This window comes from Naegleria gruberi (genome assembly GCF_000004985.1).
Source record: "Naegleria gruberi genomic scaffold NAEGRscaffold_11, whole genome shotgun sequence".
In the NCBI taxonomy this organism is placed as follows: Eukaryota; Heterolobosea; class Eutetramitea; order Acrasida; family Naegleriidae; genus Naegleria; species Naegleria gruberi.
The window spans coordinates 508200-529866 of record NW_003163316.1 but is presented as its reverse complement, the minus strand read 5'-3'; the positions used below and the strand labels follow the sequence as shown (position 1 = coordinate 529866).

General features: G+C 34.0%; 9 protein-coding genes across 9 annotated transcripts; 6 read left to right on the top strand and 3 right to left on the bottom strand.

Moving 5' to 3' along the window:
• Positions 1 to 41: 41 nt before the first annotated feature.
• Positions 42 to 1414, top strand: NAEGRDRAFT_78911 (uncharacterized protein; the record flags this gene model as incomplete). The annotated part of the gene is made up of 3 exons (XM_002680094.1): positions 42 to 316; positions 418 to 678; positions 741 to 1414. The coding sequence occupies 3 exons, from the start codon at positions 42 to 44 to the stop codon at positions 1354 to 1356; spliced, it is 1152 nt and encodes a 383-aa protein (XP_002680140.1). The 3' UTR covers positions 1357 to 1414.
• A 37-nt stretch (positions 1415 to 1451) lies between these two features.
• Positions 1452 to 4879, bottom strand: NAEGRDRAFT_78910 (uncharacterized protein). Its single transcript, XM_002679964.1, has one exon. It carries the CDS (start codon positions 4686 to 4688, stop codon positions 1485 to 1487), a length of 3204 nt encoding a protein of 1067 aa, XP_002680010.1. The 5' UTR covers positions 4689 to 4879; the 3' UTR covers positions 1452 to 1484.
• Positions 4880 to 5524: 645 nt separating this feature from the next.
• NAEGRDRAFT_64835 (uncharacterized protein) lies at positions 5525 to 8161 on the bottom strand (the record flags this gene model as incomplete). Its single annotated transcript, XM_002679963.1, has 1 exon — positions 5525 to 8161. The coding sequence occupies one exon, from the start codon at positions 8159 to 8161 to the stop codon at positions 5525 to 5527; it is 2637 nt and encodes an 878-aa protein (XP_002680009.1).
• A 2083-nt stretch (positions 8162 to 10244) lies between these two features.
• NAEGRDRAFT_64833 (uncharacterized protein) lies at positions 10245 to 11117 on the top strand (the record flags this gene model as incomplete). The annotated part of the gene is made up of 1 exon (XM_002680093.1): positions 10245 to 11117. The coding sequence occupies one exon, from the start codon at positions 10245 to 10247 to the stop codon at positions 11115 to 11117; it is 873 nt and encodes a 290-aa protein (XP_002680139.1).
• Positions 11118 to 11572: 455 nt separating this feature from the next.
• NAEGRDRAFT_64832 (uncharacterized protein) lies at positions 11573 to 12703 on the top strand (the record flags this gene model as incomplete). Its single annotated transcript, XM_002680092.1, has 1 exon — positions 11573 to 12703. The coding sequence occupies one exon, from the start codon at positions 11573 to 11575 to the stop codon at positions 12701 to 12703; it is 1131 nt and encodes a 376-aa protein (XP_002680138.1).
• A 437-nt stretch (positions 12704 to 13140) lies between these two features.
• Positions 13141 to 14070, top strand: NAEGRDRAFT_64831 (uncharacterized protein; the record flags this gene model as incomplete). The annotated part of the gene is made up of 1 exon (XM_002680091.1): positions 13141 to 14070. One exon carries the CDS (start codon positions 13141 to 13143, stop codon positions 14068 to 14070), a length of 930 nt encoding a protein of 309 aa, XP_002680137.1.
• A 1176-nt stretch (positions 14071 to 15246) lies between these two features.
• Positions 15247 to 15834, top strand: NAEGRDRAFT_31801 (uncharacterized protein; the record flags this gene model as incomplete). Its single annotated transcript, XM_002680090.1, has 2 exons — positions 15247 to 15462; positions 15562 to 15834. 2 exons carry the CDS (start codon positions 15247 to 15249, stop codon positions 15832 to 15834), a joined length of 489 nt encoding a protein of 162 aa, XP_002680136.1.
• A 13-nt stretch (positions 15835 to 15847) lies between these two features.
• On the bottom strand, positions 15848 to 18787 carry NAEGRDRAFT_64830 (uncharacterized protein; the record flags this gene model as incomplete). Its single annotated transcript, XM_002679962.1, has 1 exon — positions 15848 to 18787. One exon carries the CDS (start codon positions 18785 to 18787, stop codon positions 15848 to 15850), a length of 2940 nt encoding a protein of 979 aa, XP_002680008.1.
• A 177-nt stretch (positions 18788 to 18964) lies between these two features.
• Positions 18965 to 21539, top strand: NAEGRDRAFT_57392 (chromate ion transporter family protein; the record flags this gene model as incomplete). Its single annotated transcript, XM_002680089.1, has 2 exons — positions 18965 to 19886; positions 19975 to 21539. The coding sequence occupies 2 exons, from the start codon at positions 18965 to 18967 to the stop codon at positions 21456 to 21458; spliced, it is 2406 nt and encodes an 801-aa protein (XP_002680135.1). The 3' UTR covers positions 21459 to 21539.
• Between the last annotated feature and the right edge of the window lie 128 nt (positions 21540 to 21667).

Genomic DNA, 21667 nt, shown 5'->3' with positions numbered 1-21667 from the left:
GGCTACTTCATGTCAAACCTGAAACATCATCTTAAAAAAAAATGTCAACTGCCACTGTCTACATTTTAGCAGTTTTCTTATTGATAGCTTGCTTGACACTTCCAAGTCATCAAGCAAGATCAAGAAACCCCTTGTCCGCATCTAAAACATGTTACCGTTACACTTCTTCCGATTCTATTGCCTCACTTTCTGGAACTTTTTATGGAAGTTTTGTTTCACCTGCACCAAAGGTTTGTCCAGGACCTACTGGAACATGTGATTTATATATTAATGCTATGAGTTGTTTGGGATGGGCTGGTCCTTTGGGTGCATCTGGGTAAGTTTATCTTTGTGGATTACAATCGGGTGGAATTAAATTATTGAAATGTGTGTGAATTGACCATTTTTAAAAATTAAATTTAAAATTAATTTTGATAGACCATTGGCTTCTTTGGGACCACTTTCACACGAGATTCCTAGTCCTAACGGTGTTGTTAAAATTATGCAAGATTTTACTAAACAAATCATGGGTAGTTCAAGTTTGGATAGTTTTAAATTTTTAATGACTGACAATGTTCAAAATCCACTTTCAAATGCTGGACCTTTGGGTGATGCTTACTATAAGGTAATGCCTTTGATTAATGATCTTACCAAGCACATGCAAGGTTTGGGTGTTTGGTCTGTTTTGGGTCCTTTGGGGTAAGTTGATATTGTAACTATATTGAAATTTTTACAATATAATTATAATTGTACAATTACAGTCCTTTGGGTCCATTAGGTCCTTTGGGTCCTCTTGGTATGATGGGTATTCATAATTATCAAAAGAATGATAATGGAGATTATGTTGATTCCAAGGGTAATATTCAAACTTCACTCAAAGTTGCTTGGGATTCTAAAACAACTGTTCAATGGCCACTTTTTGAAGATTATTCCAAGTCAAGAGCTATGGAATTATCTGCTGCTGGTAAATTGGATACTAGTTTCATGGTTGCTAGTATTGGTTCATTGCAAGCTGATGTTTATACTGTCAATGTTGCTGAACCTCAATATGTCACAATTTTGGCCTCTCCTGCCATCTATGCCAAGAATTTCATCTTGCAAGTTAGAGAGAAAAAGACCAAGCATATTGTTGCAGAGACTGGTAAATCAATTTCTTTCACTCCTTGGGTTCAATTCCTTGTTACAAAGGATCAATTGAGTATGGGACCAGTTCAATATGAAATTTCAATCAAGGTTGATCCATTGGATTGTGGTGCATTGAGCATGATTCAATGTTTTATTGAATATTATTTATATGTTGTTGGATCCACTTCTCAAATGTTGAGACAACCAACTATTGAATATTCTGGACCTTATATTAAGAATTCTTGTAAATAATTTTTTAAAAGATTTCTTAAAATTGGTAATTTGAAAATAAATTTATTATTTAATTGCCAAATTCGTTTCATTAATTACTATTAAGACACAAATTTAACAAAATGAAACTTTATGAAATTTGCAAAAAATTATACAACGTTCAATTCCTTTTCCAAAGCTTGTTTCTTCTTTAACAATTGATATTCGTTTGTCAATTGCAATCTACCAAAAGTATCTTTCAAATTCAACCATACATCTTGTTTCAAAATTGCCAAAATTTCAACGTCAATTGATTCTGGTTTCTTGTCTGTATCTGGTCTTTGAGATCTTGGTGATTTATCAAAATTCTTTGAGCCAGAAGCACTTCCTGTCTTAGACATGTCATCTGGATAGACACGTTTACGGAAGGCATGTAAAACTTGTTTACGAGTTGTGTTTGGTAAGTTGACTTCCAAAACAGAGTTTTCACTCAAGTATGTCTTTAAAATCTTGACAATCATTCTATCAATTTGGAGGGTTACATCACCTGGTCCCTTATTCTTATCCTTTTCCTTGTTTGGTCCGTTTGTTGATAATTTAGAAGGAGAGTATGGCTCTGAAATTGTCGATGGACTGGTTGGTGAAGTTGGATCTTCATTATTCAAAAAGACAACCTCTGAACCAGATGAAGTAAATGATGTAGTCATTGAAGTGTTATCAGCTGGATTTAACAATCCATTTGGGGTAATAGTTGTTGGAGCTCCACTATTTGTGGTAGTGTTAGGTTGAAGACCAGAAGGAGATGCCCCATTGAAATCACCACTCATTCTGAAAGAATTTGAATGTTGAACAGTTAATAATTGCTTTGGTTTTGGTTTGGCGACAGGTTCCTGTAAAACACCTTGAGTCTGTTCAATGAGCACAAGTTTGTGCAAATCTTCTACCAATTCGAAAAGCAAGTAATTTTCCAATGAAAATTCGCTTTCACAATATTGTTTCAAGACGGCTCTTGCTTCAACACTTTCCATAAAGAGTTCAAATTCAGTCTTCTCACCAAGACCTAATCCTCCTGATTTGGATTTACTGACATCGGTATCAGACTTATCAAAAAGTGAACCTCTACGGATGGCGATACGAACTGTTTGAATTGTTTGGACAATGACAATGAAACCACCACAACCTAACAAGAGAAGTGAAACTTCAAATACAGTATAGACTAAACCGTGACCAAGATAAGTGGCAGCTTTTTGCTCCAAATCCCACCAAGGTAAACCATTGTAAAATTGATCCAATCCAAAGAGTAAAACACCCAAACAAACAGTTGGTATAAAGACAGCAAATTCGGCTCTAAATAAGAGAGGGTCATCTTGAATGAGATACCATTTAAGACCACCCTTTCTGAAGATTCTCTTAAAATTGATACTAGCATCAAGAATGATAGAAATAATAGCAGTAGGAAAGACCAAGCCCAACAAACCAGCCAACTTGACATAGGTAGCGACTTGTGAAATTGAAACAGTGAAATTATCAGCAGCACCAGTCAAAATAGAAACCAAAATGAAAATGGAAAGACCAGCAATTAAAACTACTACTGCAATAACACCAACAAGGAAAACTTTCCATGAAGCCAAATTAGCCAACAATCTAAGCAATTTCAATTGCTTTTCTTCAAAAGTATCAGAATCTTTCTTTTCCTTCTTTTTCTTTTCCTTTGAGAAGTTAATTCTCATAGTTCTATACAAATTTCTGGAGAAGAAATATCTAACAGCAGACAAGACGTATAAGAAACCCAAGACCAAGTAGAATAAAACTTCAGCAGCACTTACAATACCGTCATAATCTGGAACTGCAGCAGCCATGATAATACCAAAGAGACCATAGAAAATAGCAACACCACATACAGAAGCGTTGATCATAAATCTGGACTTGACAGGTTGTTGCTTTCTAAACATGAAGAGAATGGTCATAATAATCAAACCATAGAAGAAAACGTGAGTAGTTCTCAAATATCTCAATTGTTGATAAGTAGTAAGAGTATTGTAATGGAATTCTGAAATGAAATATCTTGCTGTAGAATCCTTGAATGAAGGAGTAGTAGCAGATGATGAACTTTGCATCATGGTTGGAAACATTTTGTTTCCATTTGGAGTAGTCAATAATTGTGTCATGTTAAAAGCAAGGAACATCTTCAAGACATTGTTATTGTAGGAATTGTCAATTCTAGAACTAAACTTGCTACTAAGAAGTGTGTAATAATTGAAAAGGGAAACGAAAAAGTATAATTCATTTCCACTTGTTGAATTGCTATTGACCAAATCATTAAAGCAATTAGTGGTTGTGAAATAAAAGTCAGTACCATAAACATAATTCTCATAACTGGATAGAACAACAAAATCAGAAGGTGTAGAAGACATATCTGTCCAATTAGATTGAGAACGACTTCTTAAAAAACCACCAATAGAACTAGTACCATCAGGTCCATATAGATAGGAAAGGTCATCTTCATTTCTAAAACCTTCACGAATAGAAGCTATTTTAGCAATGGTCGCATTACTTGGATCAGAATTATACATAGCATCAATAAGATCTCCCGAAATTACTAATGGCAACGCATTCTTACTATTACTAGATAGGAAAGCTTGATTGTTATACAAGAGTTTTGATCCTGAGAACATGTCATAGAAAGTCATGTTGAGTGATGACATTGAAGCATATCCTTGTAAATTTGGTCTAGTATTAACTTCTCCCTTATCAAATCTATAAACCTGTGGTGGATAAACAAGAGAGGAATAGAAATTTGTCTTGAAACTGGTAGTTGAACTGCTAGTACTCCATTTACCATTAACTGTAGAGGAATAGGCAGCATTGTTTGACATGACATTCTTCATTTTAGTCCAACCATTTGCAGAACCATCAGAAAATCCGAACAATGCATTATGAAAATTGCTACCCACACCAACTGTTAATTTCCATTTGATTACCTTTAACCCATTATTTAAATTATTATTGATATTGTCAATATCTGATGTTTTTACAATTTTATCAGTACCTAGAGCACACTGGGAGTGGAAATTTAAATAATTGGTGGAAATTGTTGAAGCACTTGTTATTTCTTCCCATTGTAAAGCAAATTTAGGTTCAAACTTTGATGTAGGAGGAGGCATAATAATGGCATTCTTATAAATTGATGATTCGGCAACCAGAGGAAAGATTTGTCCTTTCACTTCTTCGTGTTGTGTGATGAGAAAGAGTACTAGAAGGATTTGAAACATTGCAATGAGCAGTTTCTTTAGAGATGATGATGACGACGACAATGAAGAGGAGGAGGAATCATTGCTGGTATATACTTTAGAGTTATTTATCTGACGCACCATTTTCAATATATGGAGGACTTGGATAATGATATTTGAATTATCTGATATTTGGCACTAGTAGTAATGAAATATGTATGACGCAAAATTTGGTTGAGCAGTATTACAAGGTGGTGAGCGCGCAGCAGAAATACAGGTACAGACTAGTGAACGTATCTCAGCAAAGAAGCAGCAACAATCGTCGTAATGAATTTTGTTTTTTTTGATGTGTTGTATTGGGAGAGAATGTTTTGTGATATTCATGCTAACTCTATAGGTTTGCTCTCTGAAAATGTTGAGAGGGTATCAAAAATGCCTTACCATTTTCTTATTTGGTGAATGGCCGTTGAGTGTTTTGTATTGGATCGGGGATTGACTTACCTCTTTGGCGTTATTTGTTTTTAATACCAATGATGGATGGAGTAAAGAGTTGACTTTGTAGAAGAGGATTGGGTACAATTGAACCGGCATTGTTTCTTTACATGATAAATCGTGTTCAAAAACAATAATGAGTCAGTTAAATAGAACAACTAGGTTTTGCATTTGGGCACAGCATTAGCGAGTATCAATTGCAAATCATGAAAATCTAGATGGCTCATTGTACGATTCAAATTATGGAAAGAGAATCAAGCATAATGAGTTGATGCGAGAATTAAGAAGGGAGGAAAATACCTTGAATTAGTCAAACAGAAATATTACCATGTTTTTTAGTCAGTTTCGTTTTTGAGGTGGATATTTCAAGTTTTGGTGTTGTAGTTCTCTGTTTTGTATTGTAAACCGCGCTATTAAAGAGGCACATAATCTTTTCTGCAGTTTATCTGTTTAAATAGATAATGTAATTGAAGAAACAAGTTGTTGAACTATTGTAATCCATTATACACAAACTCCTTATCGAATTGATAAATAATAGAAGATTCATCTACTGAAAAACATAAGTTTTCCAACTCGGCAAATCTTGTTCTATCTCTTTCCATAGATTCTTCTAAGGAAAGAGTTGGTTGTGGTGGCTTTCGGGAAGGTGGTTTCGGTACCTTTTCTACACTACTTCCATGTGAGGAAATGGACAAATTGGTTTCCTCCACCAGGATTCTTTCCACACTCTTTACTTCACTTTGTTTTGGGTCTTCCTCTGGCTGCTTAGATGGGACAGGTTGAACAATTTCCGTGGATTGTCGACCTCTGGGACTTAGTAAATCGCTAAGGGTTCCAGTTGTCCTATTGTAGAGAGCTTCGGCTTTTTTCTTCACTTCCTCTTCTCTGTAGGTAAGACTGAATCTTTCAATATTATTGTTGAGGGAGCTAGAGTTGTTGTTTGTATTCTCTTCTGCTCGATTCAAGGAGGCTGATGTTTCTTCCGCCTTTTTTGTCTCAGTACTTCTTTCAGGTGTGGAACTTTGCTCTAATTCTTCAATCAACTCAGAATCCTCATTATCAAATTGGTTATCCTCTATTAATGAGTCTGAATGTTCAGAATAATCATTTTCATGATTGTCATTATAACCTTCCATTTCATCGTCTTCTTCATATGGATCCTCTTGCTCATTATCATTGCTATTCAAAAATTTTACCTCAATAGGTGGTGGTGGTGCTTTTCTCAATATTGGGGAAACTGTTATATTATTCAATGATGTGTTTTGGGAAATTTCATTTGTTACACTTTTAGTTGGGGTTGAGAGAACGCTATTGTTTGGTTGTTTTTCTTCTGACATGATGGTAGTATTATTTTCAGATTGATTGAGGGTAGTGTTTGGGGAGGAGACTTGCTTTTGTGTCATCTTCCTTGGGCTATTTCTAGGGCTAGATTTCATATTATTTGGGGTCTGTTGAAGAGGTTGAATGGAAGTTGAATCACTATTTGAAGTCAAATTAAGCTCTGGTCCTTCTTTGAATGGGGTGGCCTCTTGTTCAGAGAGGGGAGTATTTTCAATGTTGGCTCTTGTTTCCAACCTGAACACTCTGCTAGATAAGGATCGTCTCATACCGTTGGACTTTTTAGGGGTTGTAAATTGTGTTTCGTCGTTAGAAGCTACAGGTCGTTTTTGTTGTGGATCTTTTCGAGGAGATTGGCTTATTGGAGGAGTAAATTCAATCTCCTCTTTTGGTCTTGTTGGTGGAGATCTAAGGGGGGTGGAGAATGCATTTGATGGAGGAGAAATATTTGTTGGTGTTAGTTGTGTTGGTGTATCAGGTGGGGTGGCAGGTGTAGAAGATTTAGAATGGGACCTCTTCTTGTTAACATTCTTAAGGAATGCAGGCTGTTGCTTTCTATGTAGGAAGGTATGCTTATCTTTTGAAGATGGTTTCTTTCCACCTGGTGTAAAAGGTTTTTGAGGATGCATTTCCTTACAGAATTGGGCAGCAAAGTATTTCAATTGTCTCTTGTACTCTGAGGTGTCTAAATGGTCATATTGTGCTCGTTCCATTTCAAAAACTGTAGTTCTCCACATTTCTCTCAAATCAAGGACAGCCTTATTTCGGTTGTACTTTCTGTTGGCTCTCCAAAACTTTTGTACCCTTACAAATACTGAACCAACACTAACAATTTTCAAAGTCTTCTTACTTCCAAAAAATCCTTCCAAAGCATTCAATTCCGATTCAGTTGCTTCATATGGCTCAATACTAATAGGTTTTTGTTTTGATTGTCTTCTCGACTTGTCTTTTTGAGTTGTTGGAATGGGAGCTTGCTCTTGTTGCTTCTTTTTTGGAGGCTCTTTTGATTCTATTGGCTGTTGCTCTTGTTGCTTTGGTTGTCTTATTGGAATATCATCATAATTTCTTCTATTATTTGTAGGAAGAGGCTTGTCATCATAATTGGTGACAAGTTGTATAACAGGTTTCTTTTCGATTGTTTTTCCTTTTGAGGTTTGGGATGTTCTAACAACAGGTTTCCTTGAATATGTTTCCATAGGTCTGTTCTTTGATTTCTCTCTACTGTAAACATCGGACATGACTTGTTTCCTAATCTTTTCAAAACACTTATCAAAACTCGTACTCAAAATCCAATTATCCTTACTAGTAATTTGATTAATTGTTGCTTCATAAAGATCATTCTTTTCTTTTGATAGAGCATTTGATAATACAGATTGGTTATGAGAAATATTCATCTTGTTTTCCATTTTTCTGGTCGTGGTATGGAGAAACTTTTTAGAGTCTTTTAATGCCTTTCTGGTTTGAACTTTCATTTGAATTTCCTGTTGGTCTTCAGAATCTTCTTTATCATCTTCCGAGAAAGGGTCATTGGTTTCTGAAGTTGGAGTATCTTCGGGTATGTTCTTGTGTTTTGGATAATTTCGTCTCATAGTAAGGGAGGAATTCTCTTCTTCCTCATCATCTTCATATTCCTCTCCATATTCTTTGGCCAAAATGGCAATACGATCATAAATATCCTCATCAGCACTACTACTGTTTTCCTCATCATCCTCATACAGAGTTCGGCGATGTTGTTGTCCCTTAGAAGGTTGTTGCCTGTTGTCCATCCTCTGTTGGTATCGTTGCATTTTTTCAAGCTGTTTTTGTTTTTAAAAAAGGCGCGAAAAACACAATACGGTTTTCTTGATCCGATTGGCTTGAATCAAATATTAAATAATCATCCATTCTGTTCCTGAGTGCAACAAGGTGATCAAATGCTCTTCCACACTAGTGGATACTATTCATCTTTGCTCATTAAAAAAACGGCAATTGATGATAATAATTTTTAAAACTGTAAAAATCAAAATAATAATCAAATGACGTAATTACATCATCAGCAACGTTAATTCAATTATTTTTTAATAGCAATCACATAAAAAAATGTCAGGTCCAAGCGCCTACTTTATCCTTGATTTGAAAGGAAAGAATATTATTCATCGTGATTTTAGGGGTAATTTACCTAGAAACATTATAGAAAAATTTGTTCGAAGAGTAATCAAGGAAGAGGATGAGAATATTACACCTGTTTTTGAGGAGGATGGATATTCATTTTGTTTTATTCAAAAGAAGGATTTGTACTGTAAGTACATTTAGTACTATGAGGATTAACATAGGATAGTCGTGCTGGTTGCAGCATCAAATTGTAATGCCATGGAAATGATCTGTTTCCTCTATGAATCATACAAGGTATTTGAAGACTACTTTAAAGAAGTTGAAGAAGAAAGTATAAAAGACAACTTTGTTGTTGTTTATGAATTACTTGATGAAATGATGGATTTTGGCTATCCACAATCAACGGAACCAAAGATCCTTCAAGAATTCATCAAGAATGAATCTCACAAATTACAACAACTTGATAACTTGAAATTTTGGACCGAATTGATGGGAATTTCTGCCGACAATGGAAATGGAGGACAAGGCATCAATCTTCAACAATTCACAGCAGGTTTACAAACAGGTTTTTCAATTCTTACAAAACAATTAACATCAAATTTAGGAAGTATTACCAAAGGTAATAATGATGTTGAAGAAAATTCATCAAAACTTACAATTCCAAGAAATTTCACACAAACAATTTCCTGGCGTAAGGAAGGTATTGTCTATAAGAAGAATGAATGTTTCCTTGATGTTGTTGAGAGTGTGAGTCTTCTCGTTTCAAACACAGGTACAACATTAAGATCACAAATTGAAGGTAATTTAAATATGAGAGTTTTTTTGACTGGTATGCCTGAGTTGAAATTGGGTCTCAATGATAAGGTTTTATTTGAAAATTTTGGAAAGGCCAACAAGAAAGGTCACTCTGTAGATTTAGAAGATGTAAAGTTCCACCAATGTGTTCGTTTGAACAAATTCGAAACTGATAGAATAATTTCATTCGTTCCTCCTGATGGAGAATTTGTATTAATGAGTTATAGATTATCAACTAGAATCAAGCCACTATTTTTAATTGAATGTCATGCCACTATGCATGGATTGACTCGTGTAGAATATAATATCAAAGCCAAAGCTCAATTTAAGAAGAAATCAGCAGCCAATAATGTAAAAATCTTTATACCTGTACCAAAAGATGCTGATTCTCCAACATTTAGTAGTATGATTGGTAATGGCGAATATGTACCTGAAGAGGATTGTATTTGTTGGAATATCAAACAATTCCCAGGTGGAAAGGAATTTACTTTCCATGCAGAAGTTGGTCTGCCAACTGTTTCCAATGAAGATTTGGAACCAGCTGGATCTACATCAACTCGTTTTGCTGAAGCTCTCCACAAGGATCAAAACCAAGACGAAGACTCCTCATCCAATAGTTCAAAAACAAGAAAGAGCTTTGTCGAATCACGTAAGCGTCCAATCCGTATCACTTTTGAGATTCCATACTTTACTGTTTCTGGTCTTCAAGTTCGTTATCTGAAAATTATGGACAAGTCTGGTTACAATGCCTTACCATGGGTCAGATATATCACAACAAGTGGTGGATATGAGATTAGGCAATAATTATTTAATTGTACGAATAACATTTTACAAATTTAAAATAATATTTTCTTTATTTATTCAATTATCATTTTAACATGCCAACAATTAGCAATACTCTTAAATGGAGTCATTCCACATCCGATTGTCAAACATCCAAGACAGAAACCAATCACAAAAAAAAATTCAACCCAACTGAACTACATGACAACTCTCATCACATTGTTTACCGAATGGATCACTCAAATATGCACTCACTTTTCCAGTGTCTCTCATCTTCTCTACATTCGTGAAAATTGCACACCCACTCATCAATTGAAAATTCTTCAGCAAGAACAAGTTTCCGATATTTCCTTCTCAACTCCTCATCACCAACTGTTAGAAATTCAACATTTACTTTCTCTATTGTACAAACAAGATTCCTTCTGCATCAAGAGTGGACTATTACTCATATGTATCATGCATCATTATTTTCCAAAACACATCAAGAATCCAGATAATGCAAGTGTCAATATTGAGAAGGAATGTGAATTGGTGTGGCAATTGGCTCATTCCACTCTAGAAATGAAATCTCATTATGAATATTCACAGTTTAAATTGGATTCGTATAAGGATTGTTTAAATTTTGAAAAATTAACATTGCATTTCTTAGAATATTTTAAATTTTTCAATAATTTATCGAGTGAGGACTTGATTAGTAATTCTCCATTGAAGATTACTTCAGTTTCCTCAATGGTCGGACTTTTTGGAAAATCTCTCTCTGATGGAAATTCACTAAAATTGTCAACACAACTAATTGACTTGGATCCAGTGGTAGCCATTGAAAAGAAATCATCAGACAATGTGGTCAATCCACCAATAAGAAAGCCTCTCCCTCCAATTCCTTTCTCATCTAATTGTAATTCCAAACAAGCGGACAATCAAAAAAATTCTATTCGAAATGAAGAGATTGAACAAAACCTGACCACTATCATTCATCAAGAAGAGGAGAAACCAGAATTAAATATTGGATCGAAGGGATTTGTATTTGTGGAAAAGGAAGATTCCAATGATTATTATTACAAATTTAAATTTTGAATTTTTCGTTTTCAAAAGATTTTTTGAGAAGAGAATAAACGAGAGATTTCCACATGTGAACTTATTCAAAACATTAAAAAAGCAACTTATTCATCTGATTGAGCAAATCAATTAATTGCAAATTATTAAGGAAATACTTCTTCTATATCAACAAGGAATTTTGAGTTTCGAATCGTCCAAGATTCTTCATGATTCTCACCAATCAACAAACCTCATTAGTTTCAGTACATGCACAGACAGTAAGAATGAAAAATAATCATCTTCGCAATAACTTTGATCTAATGGATAACTTTCATTATCCATCTTCATGAAAATGCAATCGAATCGTCCACATTTTCCTTCCACTTGTGCATGTCTCTTGTCAAGTAAAAATAAAAACTTCAACGGCAAACGCAAATTCCCTTTAAAATCACCAAAAAAATTGCCTCACAAGCACCCACCTTCCTCTCTCTACCATGCACAACTTCCATACTGTGCAATTCGTGCCAACTGCCACGGCTGCCAAACATCAAACCGAAACATCATTTCAAACTTGTGGATGTTTTGTTCCTTCACGTTATTTCCCACAATTTAAAAGTTTTCAATTAGAACAAGATGATTTTAATAGAATACTAAAGAAGGCCAATACAATACTCATGAATTATCAAGAATTAATTGACAAGGAAGCAATTTTAATGTCACCAATCAATTCTCCAACAACAAGTCATGTCCATTCAACATCCGACAGAGATTTAGATGATAAACAATTAACAAATTCCGATAAATTAAAAGAAATGAACAGAAAAAAGATATTACTAATTTTAGCAATTGTTTCATTGGTTCCAACTTTTGGAATTTCTCTAATGATTTACAAATTGTGGCCAAAAATTATAAAAAAGAAACATGAACAGAGAATTATTAAATTGAGAGAGAAATGTAAAGCAGAATTAATTGATTTGATTCAGAATGAAAATTTGAATATGAAGAAGTATGAAATTCAAATGGAATTAACTTTTGGACCTTTGAAATATCCAATTTATGAAGAATCTATTGAAGAAGAAATGACAGAAGAGAAACGAGACGAAATGGAAATGATGGATGAAGAGGAAAATGAAAAAAATCATAAATTAAATCAAACAGAAGAAGATTACAATGATGGAAGTTATATTTTAAAGAGAAATAAGAGTGAATTGACTAAAAGTCAGGTATTAGGATTCTTTAAAAAGAAGAATGGTTCTTCACATGTTTCGAATAATCATCCAAATGTTTCCACATCCACAACACAGCAAGATAATCTTCCAATCATTTCAATTCAATCTTCAAAGAAGAGAATTTTAGATATATTCCAAGAAGAATGCATTCCATCCATCAAATTCATTACCGATAATAGAAAGAGTGCCTATCTCATGGATTTTATCAGAAATACTCAAAGAAATTCAACCACTCCTTCAACTCCTGTTGCAATGTTCAAGAGAAATTTCTCAGATGTTGAACAATTGGCTGGAAGTGTTGAATCTCAAAATCCATTCTTCCCAAGTGAATTGAAAAATTATCATTTCGATTACAATAATTTCCATCCATTGAATCCAAATTATCAGAAAATTTAATGTGTGTACATACAATATAGATTATTGAGTGTGTGAAAATCCTCCCACACACACAGCAAACTCTTTAAAAACCAATCATCAGCATCATCAACATCATCAACAGCAACAATCTAGGTCAAAATAATGTGAATAATAAAATTACTAATACTATTACATTCAGAAATATTGTAAATTATTTCAATAAATCATGCAAGAGATGAGGCTCAAATGGAGAGATATGGATAATAAACATTTTTAATTTACCAAATTTAAACAATTTCCAGTTGTGTCGACACAACTCGGACTCTTTTATAGATCCCAACAACCACCTCACTCAGCCAAGTTCATATTTTAATCAAATATTGGTTCCACATTGCTCATTGGTGTTGTTATAATTTGATCAAGACACAAAAAAAGCAACAACGAAAACAACACAGATCATTGAATTATTTTATAAAATGTCAATACTCATCGTTGGTTCAACAGGAACAGTTGGTAAGGAAGTTCTCCGTGCATTGAATGAAAAGGCATCTCCCTCTTCCAAGATTTCAGTCAAACTCCTAACAAGAAACAAAGACAAGGCAAGTGAAGTTTTGAAATTATACGAAAATTTGGAGGGAAAAATAGTGGAAGGAGATTTGAATGATTTGGAAACTGTTAATATTGATGAATTATATGAGAATGTGGAGAGAATGTTTTTATTGACCATTTCATCACCATTTCAAGCTAGAAGTGAACACGGATTTGTAAATCTTGCTGTTAAATATTGTAAACATTTACAACAAATTGTAAGAGTTTCAGCATTGGGAAATAGTCCAGAAAGAGATATCAATTGTTTGATGAGATGGCACAATGATTCTGAGAGAGCAGTTCAGAGATTGGTCGAACATTCGAAAGTGAAATTGACAATTTTGAGACCTAATTTGTTTTTACAAAATTTCCTCACACAAGATTTACAAACAATCAAATCTCAAGGTTGTTTCTATAGAGTTAAACATGATTTAGGGGATGGTTATCATATTAGTCATGTAGATGTTAGAGATATTGGTGATTTGAGTGCAGTTGTCTTGACAGAAAATCCAGAAAAACATGCAGGTCAATCGTACAATATTACTGGACCAGATACATTCACCTACGATCAATTGGCACAAGTTTTAACACAAGCCATTGGTAAGGAAGTTAAACATGTTCCAATTAGTGAAGATCAATTCGCAGAAAACTTTAAGCAAGTTCCATCATTTGTCATTTGGATGTTAGTTAAATTATATCAAATGTATAAGATTGAGGGAATTACTGCAAATATTTGTGGAGATTTCAAGATTGTAACTGGTAAGAATCCTCGTTCTGCATTGCAATTCTTTGTTGATCATGCAGATCAATTTAAATAGTCAATCATACATTTCAATTTTGTAATTTATTGTGTAAATAAAGTTCTGAATAGTTTTATTTAATATTTTGAATAGATTGAATATTGTTCATCATATTCTTCCATATATTGTTCATATTCATCATCAGATGAAGTTGTTTGTTTACATGTTTCTTGATTTCTTACAAATTCCTTCATAATTTTCTTATTTTTCTTATTCTTCTTTTGTGAAGAATTAGAGTTGGAAACTTTAGGAATTGGTTGTAAAACAGTTGTAAATTCAGCTTGTTCTCTAGCAAATCTTTCTTGATCTTTCTTTTTGAATTTGGAAATCAATTCTCCCAATTGACCATTTGACAACAAGTCAATTCTGTTATTTTTATCCCAAAATACATATTCATCTCTATAAATCAATTGTTGGATTCGATGTTGTGGAAGTTCTTCAGCCAAATCACTATTTAAGAATTCTTCATATGAAATAAAAGTGTCACCTTCAAATCTGTCTTTGTAAATCATTGACAAGTGAAGGTAAGCATCATTTAAATCAGAATCCCACATGATTCTATTAATTGCTTCTTTACAAGTTAGAAAGCGTTCCTTCTTCTTAAGCCAAATTGTTTCTTCTTCAGCAATTTGATCGTTCTTAGAAAGGAAAGATTTAGTTTGATTGGTGGCAGTATTATTTACAGTGAGAGTTTTGACAGTCATGATTTTTACACAGTTAGCAATAGATTAGCGATCAATAGATCTGATTGTTTGGTTTTTTTGTTTTTTCATTTGGAAATCATTGAAATTTTGATGGATTTTATTGTGTGAAACAGTTTCATCTCAGAATTTGAAGAATAAAAATAGATTTTGAAAGTCACATGAGCTTTTCAAGTCCATTCACAGATTGAAAAATTAAACTTAAAATTCATTTTGGTCAACTGAACAATGTTTTAGGTTTTTGACTTAAAAACTATGTGGTGTTTAATTAAGGTGAATTTTTAAACTATTTCTCGAATAGTTTCTAACAAGTACGTCCACCACTATCCTAAATGACTTACCAAAGTTGATAGTTGGTACAAGGACTACCTCCAAGTACGACCGCATACTGCGAAAGTCAGTTGACCAAATTAACACACGACACTAAATATTCAATTAACGAAACTTAACTAAACTCAATTATAAAAAAATATCAAACATAGAGTACATTCTAATGACAGAATCCGAATTTTACAGTTTCACCGTTCCTGATGCTCAAGGTAATGAAGTTTCCCTCTCCGATTACAAGGGAAAAGTTGTGATGGTAGTGAATGTCGCAAGTAGTTGTGGGTTGACTCCGCAGTATGAAGGTTTGCAAGCTTTATATGATAAGTATAAAGATCAAGGATTTGAAATTATTGCATTCCCTTGTAATCAGTTTGCTTTCCAAGTAAGTTTCTAATAGAATTTGAATTTCGAATAAGTTTCTAATAATTTTTATTATTTTTATTCTACTAATTAAATTAATCTATTAATATATTCTGTGTAGGAAAGAGGATCGAATGATGAAATTTGTGCATTCGCAAGAAACAAATTTAAAGTTTCTTTCAAAATATTCGCCAAAACACATGTCAATGGCAGTGAAACTATTCCTCTCTATAAATATCTTAAAAAGGAAGGAGAAGGCAAACTATTCAAAGCAATTAAATGGAATTTCACTAAATTTTTAGTTTCCAAAACAGGAAAAGTACTAAAAAGATATTCTCCAAATACAGAACCTTCCGAAATTGAACAAGATATTGTAAAATTACTTTCTGAATAAATTAAAAATATTATCATTTTAAATACTTGTTGATTTTTTGACAAAATCTATTTGCAATACTTGTTTGTTTCAATACTGAATTCGAAAGTGAGTCGAAACATGAAAAAAATTGACAATTATTTCCATAAAATCCCTGAGAGCATTGACAGGTGTTAAATCCAACACATTGACCTCTTCCAGAACAAACATTCATTGTATCATTCTGTGCAATTCCATAACAGAGATTAATCTCACAATAGTTTCCAATAGAATTCTGACATGAAGTGCACTGATTTGGAGCATTGCATGTTCCTCTTCCAGAGCAAACGAATGAAGTATTACTCTTTGCAATTCCATTACAATAGAACGTTTCACAATTGGATCCTGAATACTCATCAAAACATTCACACACATCAGGACTTTTACAATGTCCTTTTGAAGAACAGACATTTTCATCAGTTGAGTTGATTCCTCCACATGTATATTCATATCTGGTAATGAGAATGGCTCTTCCTTCACCAGCTGCTCCTGTATATGGAATTCCATCCAAGTCATTTCTACTGACATAGAGTTTTGGAGAGGTAATCATAATTTCATCTAATCCATTCTGTGAAGATATCTGATAGTATTGATTGGTTCCACTGGTATAGACACTTCCTCTCTTGGTAATGAAATAGTAAGATCTGGAATAGCCAAACAAATCGATAATGTATGAATCGTTGGATGGAAATGAAATCTTATACATGGCTCCAGAAAAATAGTAAGCATCGCCACTTGTTGAGATGGTCATAAGATTGTTATAGTATCCCACAAAGATTTTCTTAATTTTCACTGGTGAGCTCACAAGTACAAAATGATCAAAATTTGAATCACCACTCGATGAAATATATCCATCAGTATTTGATCCAGCTCCGTAAACATTTCCCATACTTGTTAATATGTAGGTTGTTTTTTCACCTGTTTTCATGTCGACAATTGTTTCACCACTGGAGAGGAAGGAAGTATTCACTGGAGTGTATGAGCTAACCAATAAGGTATGACCTAATCCCAACTCTCCCAAACTATTCAATCCAACGCCCAACAATGTTCCATTATTCAAGAGAATAAAGCTTGTTGACGATCCAGCACATATTAATTGGACATCTCCTGTGTAGAGCAATGTTGCACTTGTTAAAGTTGCATCAGGTTGTCCCATATTTGAGTTAGAAGACTGTCCCCAACCATAAACTGATCCATCACTGGTCAATCCAATAGCAAAATCAATATTATAGCTCACATCCACAACACCCGAATCAGTTAATGTACTTGGAGCTGGATAGGGACTGTAATTTGGCTCTGAAAAGGACAATCCATTACTACAAGGTCCCCAATATTCCAAAGTATTCTTCAATCCATTCTCATTTGGGTGTGATAGGAGGTAAGTACATGTACTGGAGGAAACCACCCTCAAAACTGTAATGTTTTCATTGGCAGTGAAGGAAGGAGTGGGCAATTTAGTTGGATATCTCACTTGTTTCTCATCACCTAGAGCTCCAAGTGAATCAGAATTGGATGATCCCCAAACAACTGAATGACCCTCTGAGGTGTATGCAACTGCATTCTCTGCAAGGATTTGAATGTGGGTTGTGTTTTCATTATTTGGAACATCAGCTGGTAAGTAGTATGCTGAATCTGAGTGAGCTAGTTTAGTACTATCTCCCCAAGTGTACAATTTACCATCATTCATAATACATGCTGTATATCTCAAGGATAGAGAGCAGTCAATAGGTGTTTGTGGAACGTTGATTAATGTTGGAATGAAATAAGTTGAACCTGGTATTCCAGTAATTTCACTCATGGAACCATCACCACATCCATACATTTGACCATCCTTCAAAATAATTAACAAATGTCCAAATCCAAATACAATACTCTTAACATTTGAAATGATTGCCTGTTGTGGTGTTTCACTACTTGTCAATGTTGCATTATTCACACCCATTTGACCAAAACCATTCGATCCCCATGTCCATAACATTCCAGTTTCTGTAACGGCACCAGCTGTTGGCTGATATGAATTTACATCCGTATACATTCCTGCAGCAATAAATGTAATATTTCTCAATCCAGGAATCAAAGTTGGAACATCTCTACTAATTGAACTCGATGTTCCTCTCAAACCAAAAGTATATTCACCAAAACTAAACACATGTCCATAATTTGTCAAGGCAAAAAACGTTTCATATCCATAACCACCACCCACTGCTACCATTTCATATTTCACATTATTCAAAGTTTGCATTGTATCTGGATCTTGATAAGAAAGTGGAAGAAATGTATTATCATACCATCGACCAGTTGCATAGTGATTGTAATTCTCACCTGCATGTCTATAAACAATTCCATCTGATGTCAAAATCAAACATGAATAAACACATTCCATTTGTTTTATGGAAGTCTTTCCAAGAAATGGATTTTCACTCTTTCCAACACTTGTGTAAATGTAAATTAATGTAGGTTCTGATATTAGAAATGGTGGATAGAGCATTGATGCTTGACCATTCTGGTTACTACCAATTGCATAGATGTATTCTCCCAATGATTGACTTGTATTGAGATTCGAATATTCTACTAGGAAGAAGACGGCACTAAATCCCTTGACAATTTTTTTCAATTTTACGGAAACATTCGGATCGAGTCCAATAAGTCCTTCATTGGCAATTTGCCAAGATAAACTTCCATTCGAAAGTACTTTATCCAACAGTGTGTTATACGAAATTGAATAACCTGCTGCAGAAGATGTCATTCTACCAGTTTGTTTATCATTATTCTGACCGAATGTGTAAACTGATTTACTGCGGAGAATATCAGAACATTCGGCAAGATTAGTTAAAAGTTGTGAAATTGTGAAAAGAAGTAAAATGATGATGGAAACGGCTTGCCAACATTTTGAATTAATGTCGACGGTTGGCTGAATTGTGTTCTTGTATATCATTTTTTTTTTCGAAATAAGTTCACATCAACAAAGCTCACAACATACCATACCATTTCATCAACATCCATCAATGTTAGTAATTTTTTTATTGTAATCATTAAATACTTACATAATATTCACAATTCTCAATAACAAAATCCAATTCATGGATAATTCAAAAACAACAACATTAAAAAAATGGCCAAAAAGAATCGTAAGAAAAAATCTAATCCAACACCAGAAAATTCCATTGTTGCAAATAATAGTAATAATACCGAAGGAGGAAATCAAGAAGATGAAGAGTTTGATGCTACTAGTAATAATAATAATAATAACAATGAACAACAATTAGTGGATATTATCAGTGCTAATGATGAGGGAATTAATGAATCAATGGAAGAACAATCAGTGTCGTCTTTTAATGATGAAACTAATAATAACAATACAACAAGTACAATTATCAATACGGAAGATTTTATTGAATACAATAACAACAGCAACAGCAATACTACAACGACTATTACTACTAATATTGATAATCATATTGATAATACATTTAATAGTACAATTGATAATAATGGTGGTGTAAAATGGAAAAATCCATACGATGATGAAATTGTTCCAGGACCATCAACAACATTTGAACAAAGTGAATTCTTCTCTTCCGATGATCATCATCAAACAGAAAAATCAAATTCATATTTTGCTGAAGATGATGAATTGAATCATAGAGTGGAGAAGAGAGATTCATCATTCCTTCCTGTTCAACAAACCTCGTTAACAACTCATAGAAAGTATATTAATCCATATGATAGTGATTCTGAAATGGAAACATCAAATAGAATAATAGCACATCATAGTGAGGAAATTGAAGAACCAATTGTTGATACTTTGTCAATTCCTAGAAATGAATCAGTGATGAATAATTCAATTCTTTCCTCTACACCTAATGCTGAACAAGTGCCTAGTAATGATGTCTTGCATATCGAAACTGCTAGACAGCCATTGAATACTTTGGAAAATCGTAGTTTTGGATTGAAAATATTCGATCTCTTCATTGCCTTCTTCCCATTTGGTTTTATTTCATTTGGAGGTCCTGTAGCCAATGTGGGTTTATTGGGTAAGTTTTGTTGTTACGAAATTGTTATATAATTTTTACAATATTGCAACCTTTACATTATTTATCATAATTTATCTTAATATAATAGAGGAACAATTTGTCTTTTCCAAGAGATGGATTTCTGATAAGGAATTTACAGAACTTTTTGCCTTGGCTCAAGCTTTACCAGGAACAACCTCTACTCAAATTATTGTCTCTATTGGTACTCTGTATTTGAATTCATATTTGGGTGGACTTATTGCCTTCATTCTCTACTCCCTGCCTAGTGTTTCTGTGCTCACTATGGCTGGATATATTGCCAGTCAGGTAGATATTGTTGCTCAACTTCCACTCTGGGCTAACAAGCTTATCAATGGTTTTTCATGTGGTGCTCTTGCCATTGTCATAAATGCAGCTTGGAAGCTGACATGCTCTGCTATCTCTCCTGAGGCAAAGCTCCACGTCAGTACCACACTCTTCAAGGTATTGATGATTGCTTCCTGCACGTGCTTCTTGATGGTCCAACAAAATTGGATGCTCGTCATTCTCATGTTTACTGGTGCTCTCTCGACCATTTTCTACTCCTACTTGGAAACAAACTTGATTAGCTCTAGAATGAAAGAAAGAATACCTGAGGAAGAATTGAGAAAACTTGAAACCCTTCAATCAAATCCTAATGCACCAAATTGGAAGAAATTATTGAAAAAATACTACCTCTTCGTTTCAACCTTATGGAAAAAGCCTCTTCCTGCCACAATTCAAAACGACAATGAAACTGATGAAACCTTCTCCACTGTAAATACCCAAGAGGAGGAATTGGAAGAAAATAATGCACAACGAATTATTATCAATACGAACAATGTGTCTGTAGATACTCCGTCATCAGTCGATTTGCAAAACTCCTTTGAAGAAGCTATTCAACCTCGTCTCTCCTTTAAGGAACGTGTTAAAAAGTTCTTTAAAAAGTTTGGAAATGACAAACCAATTTCAGGTGTTATCATGCTTTGCTCTTTCTGTATTTTATACCTGATACTCTTTGTTGTGAAACAATTTACAAAGTGGAAGTATCTTTTACTATTTGAAGGATTCTTCAGAATGGGCTCGACAGTATTTGGAGGTGGAACAACAGTCATTCCTCTCATTTATAATGAATTTGGTATCAAACATCAATTGATTACTGAAAGACAATTTTTGAATGGATTCTCTCTTATTAGCTCACTCCCTGGACCACTATTTAATTTCTCTGCCTTTGTTGGAGCATGTATTGGTGGTTGGCAAGGAGCTCTCCTCGCTTGGATGGGTCTCTTCTTACCAGGTTTCTTTTTCATTTGGGGATTACTTCCTCTTTGGAGAAAGTACAGAGAAAATGCAATGGCTCAAAAGATTTTAGCTGGTATTAATGCTACAGCCATTGGTTTTGTCTATGCAGCAATTTTATTATTGTGGAAATCTGCTGTGAATACCAATGTTTACGCAACCATTGCTGTTTTGCTTTCAGTTTGCATGCACTCTGTCTACACAATTCCTGCACCAATTTCAGTTTTCACAGGAGGTATTTTCAGATTCTTACTCTTCCTCATCTTCCAAGCTTAACATGGATTAATTTTTTTACTGAAATCCCCACATGATCCTTAAATATCTTTAAAAATAAATTATTACAACACATGATCACACATTCAATCGTGGATCCTCCTTCATACCTCACATAATCATAATACCATTGCAAAACCAAATCATCGAACATTTTAAATCAATAATATTCTCTTTTCACCAACACTCTCATCACCAATCATCGAGACAGA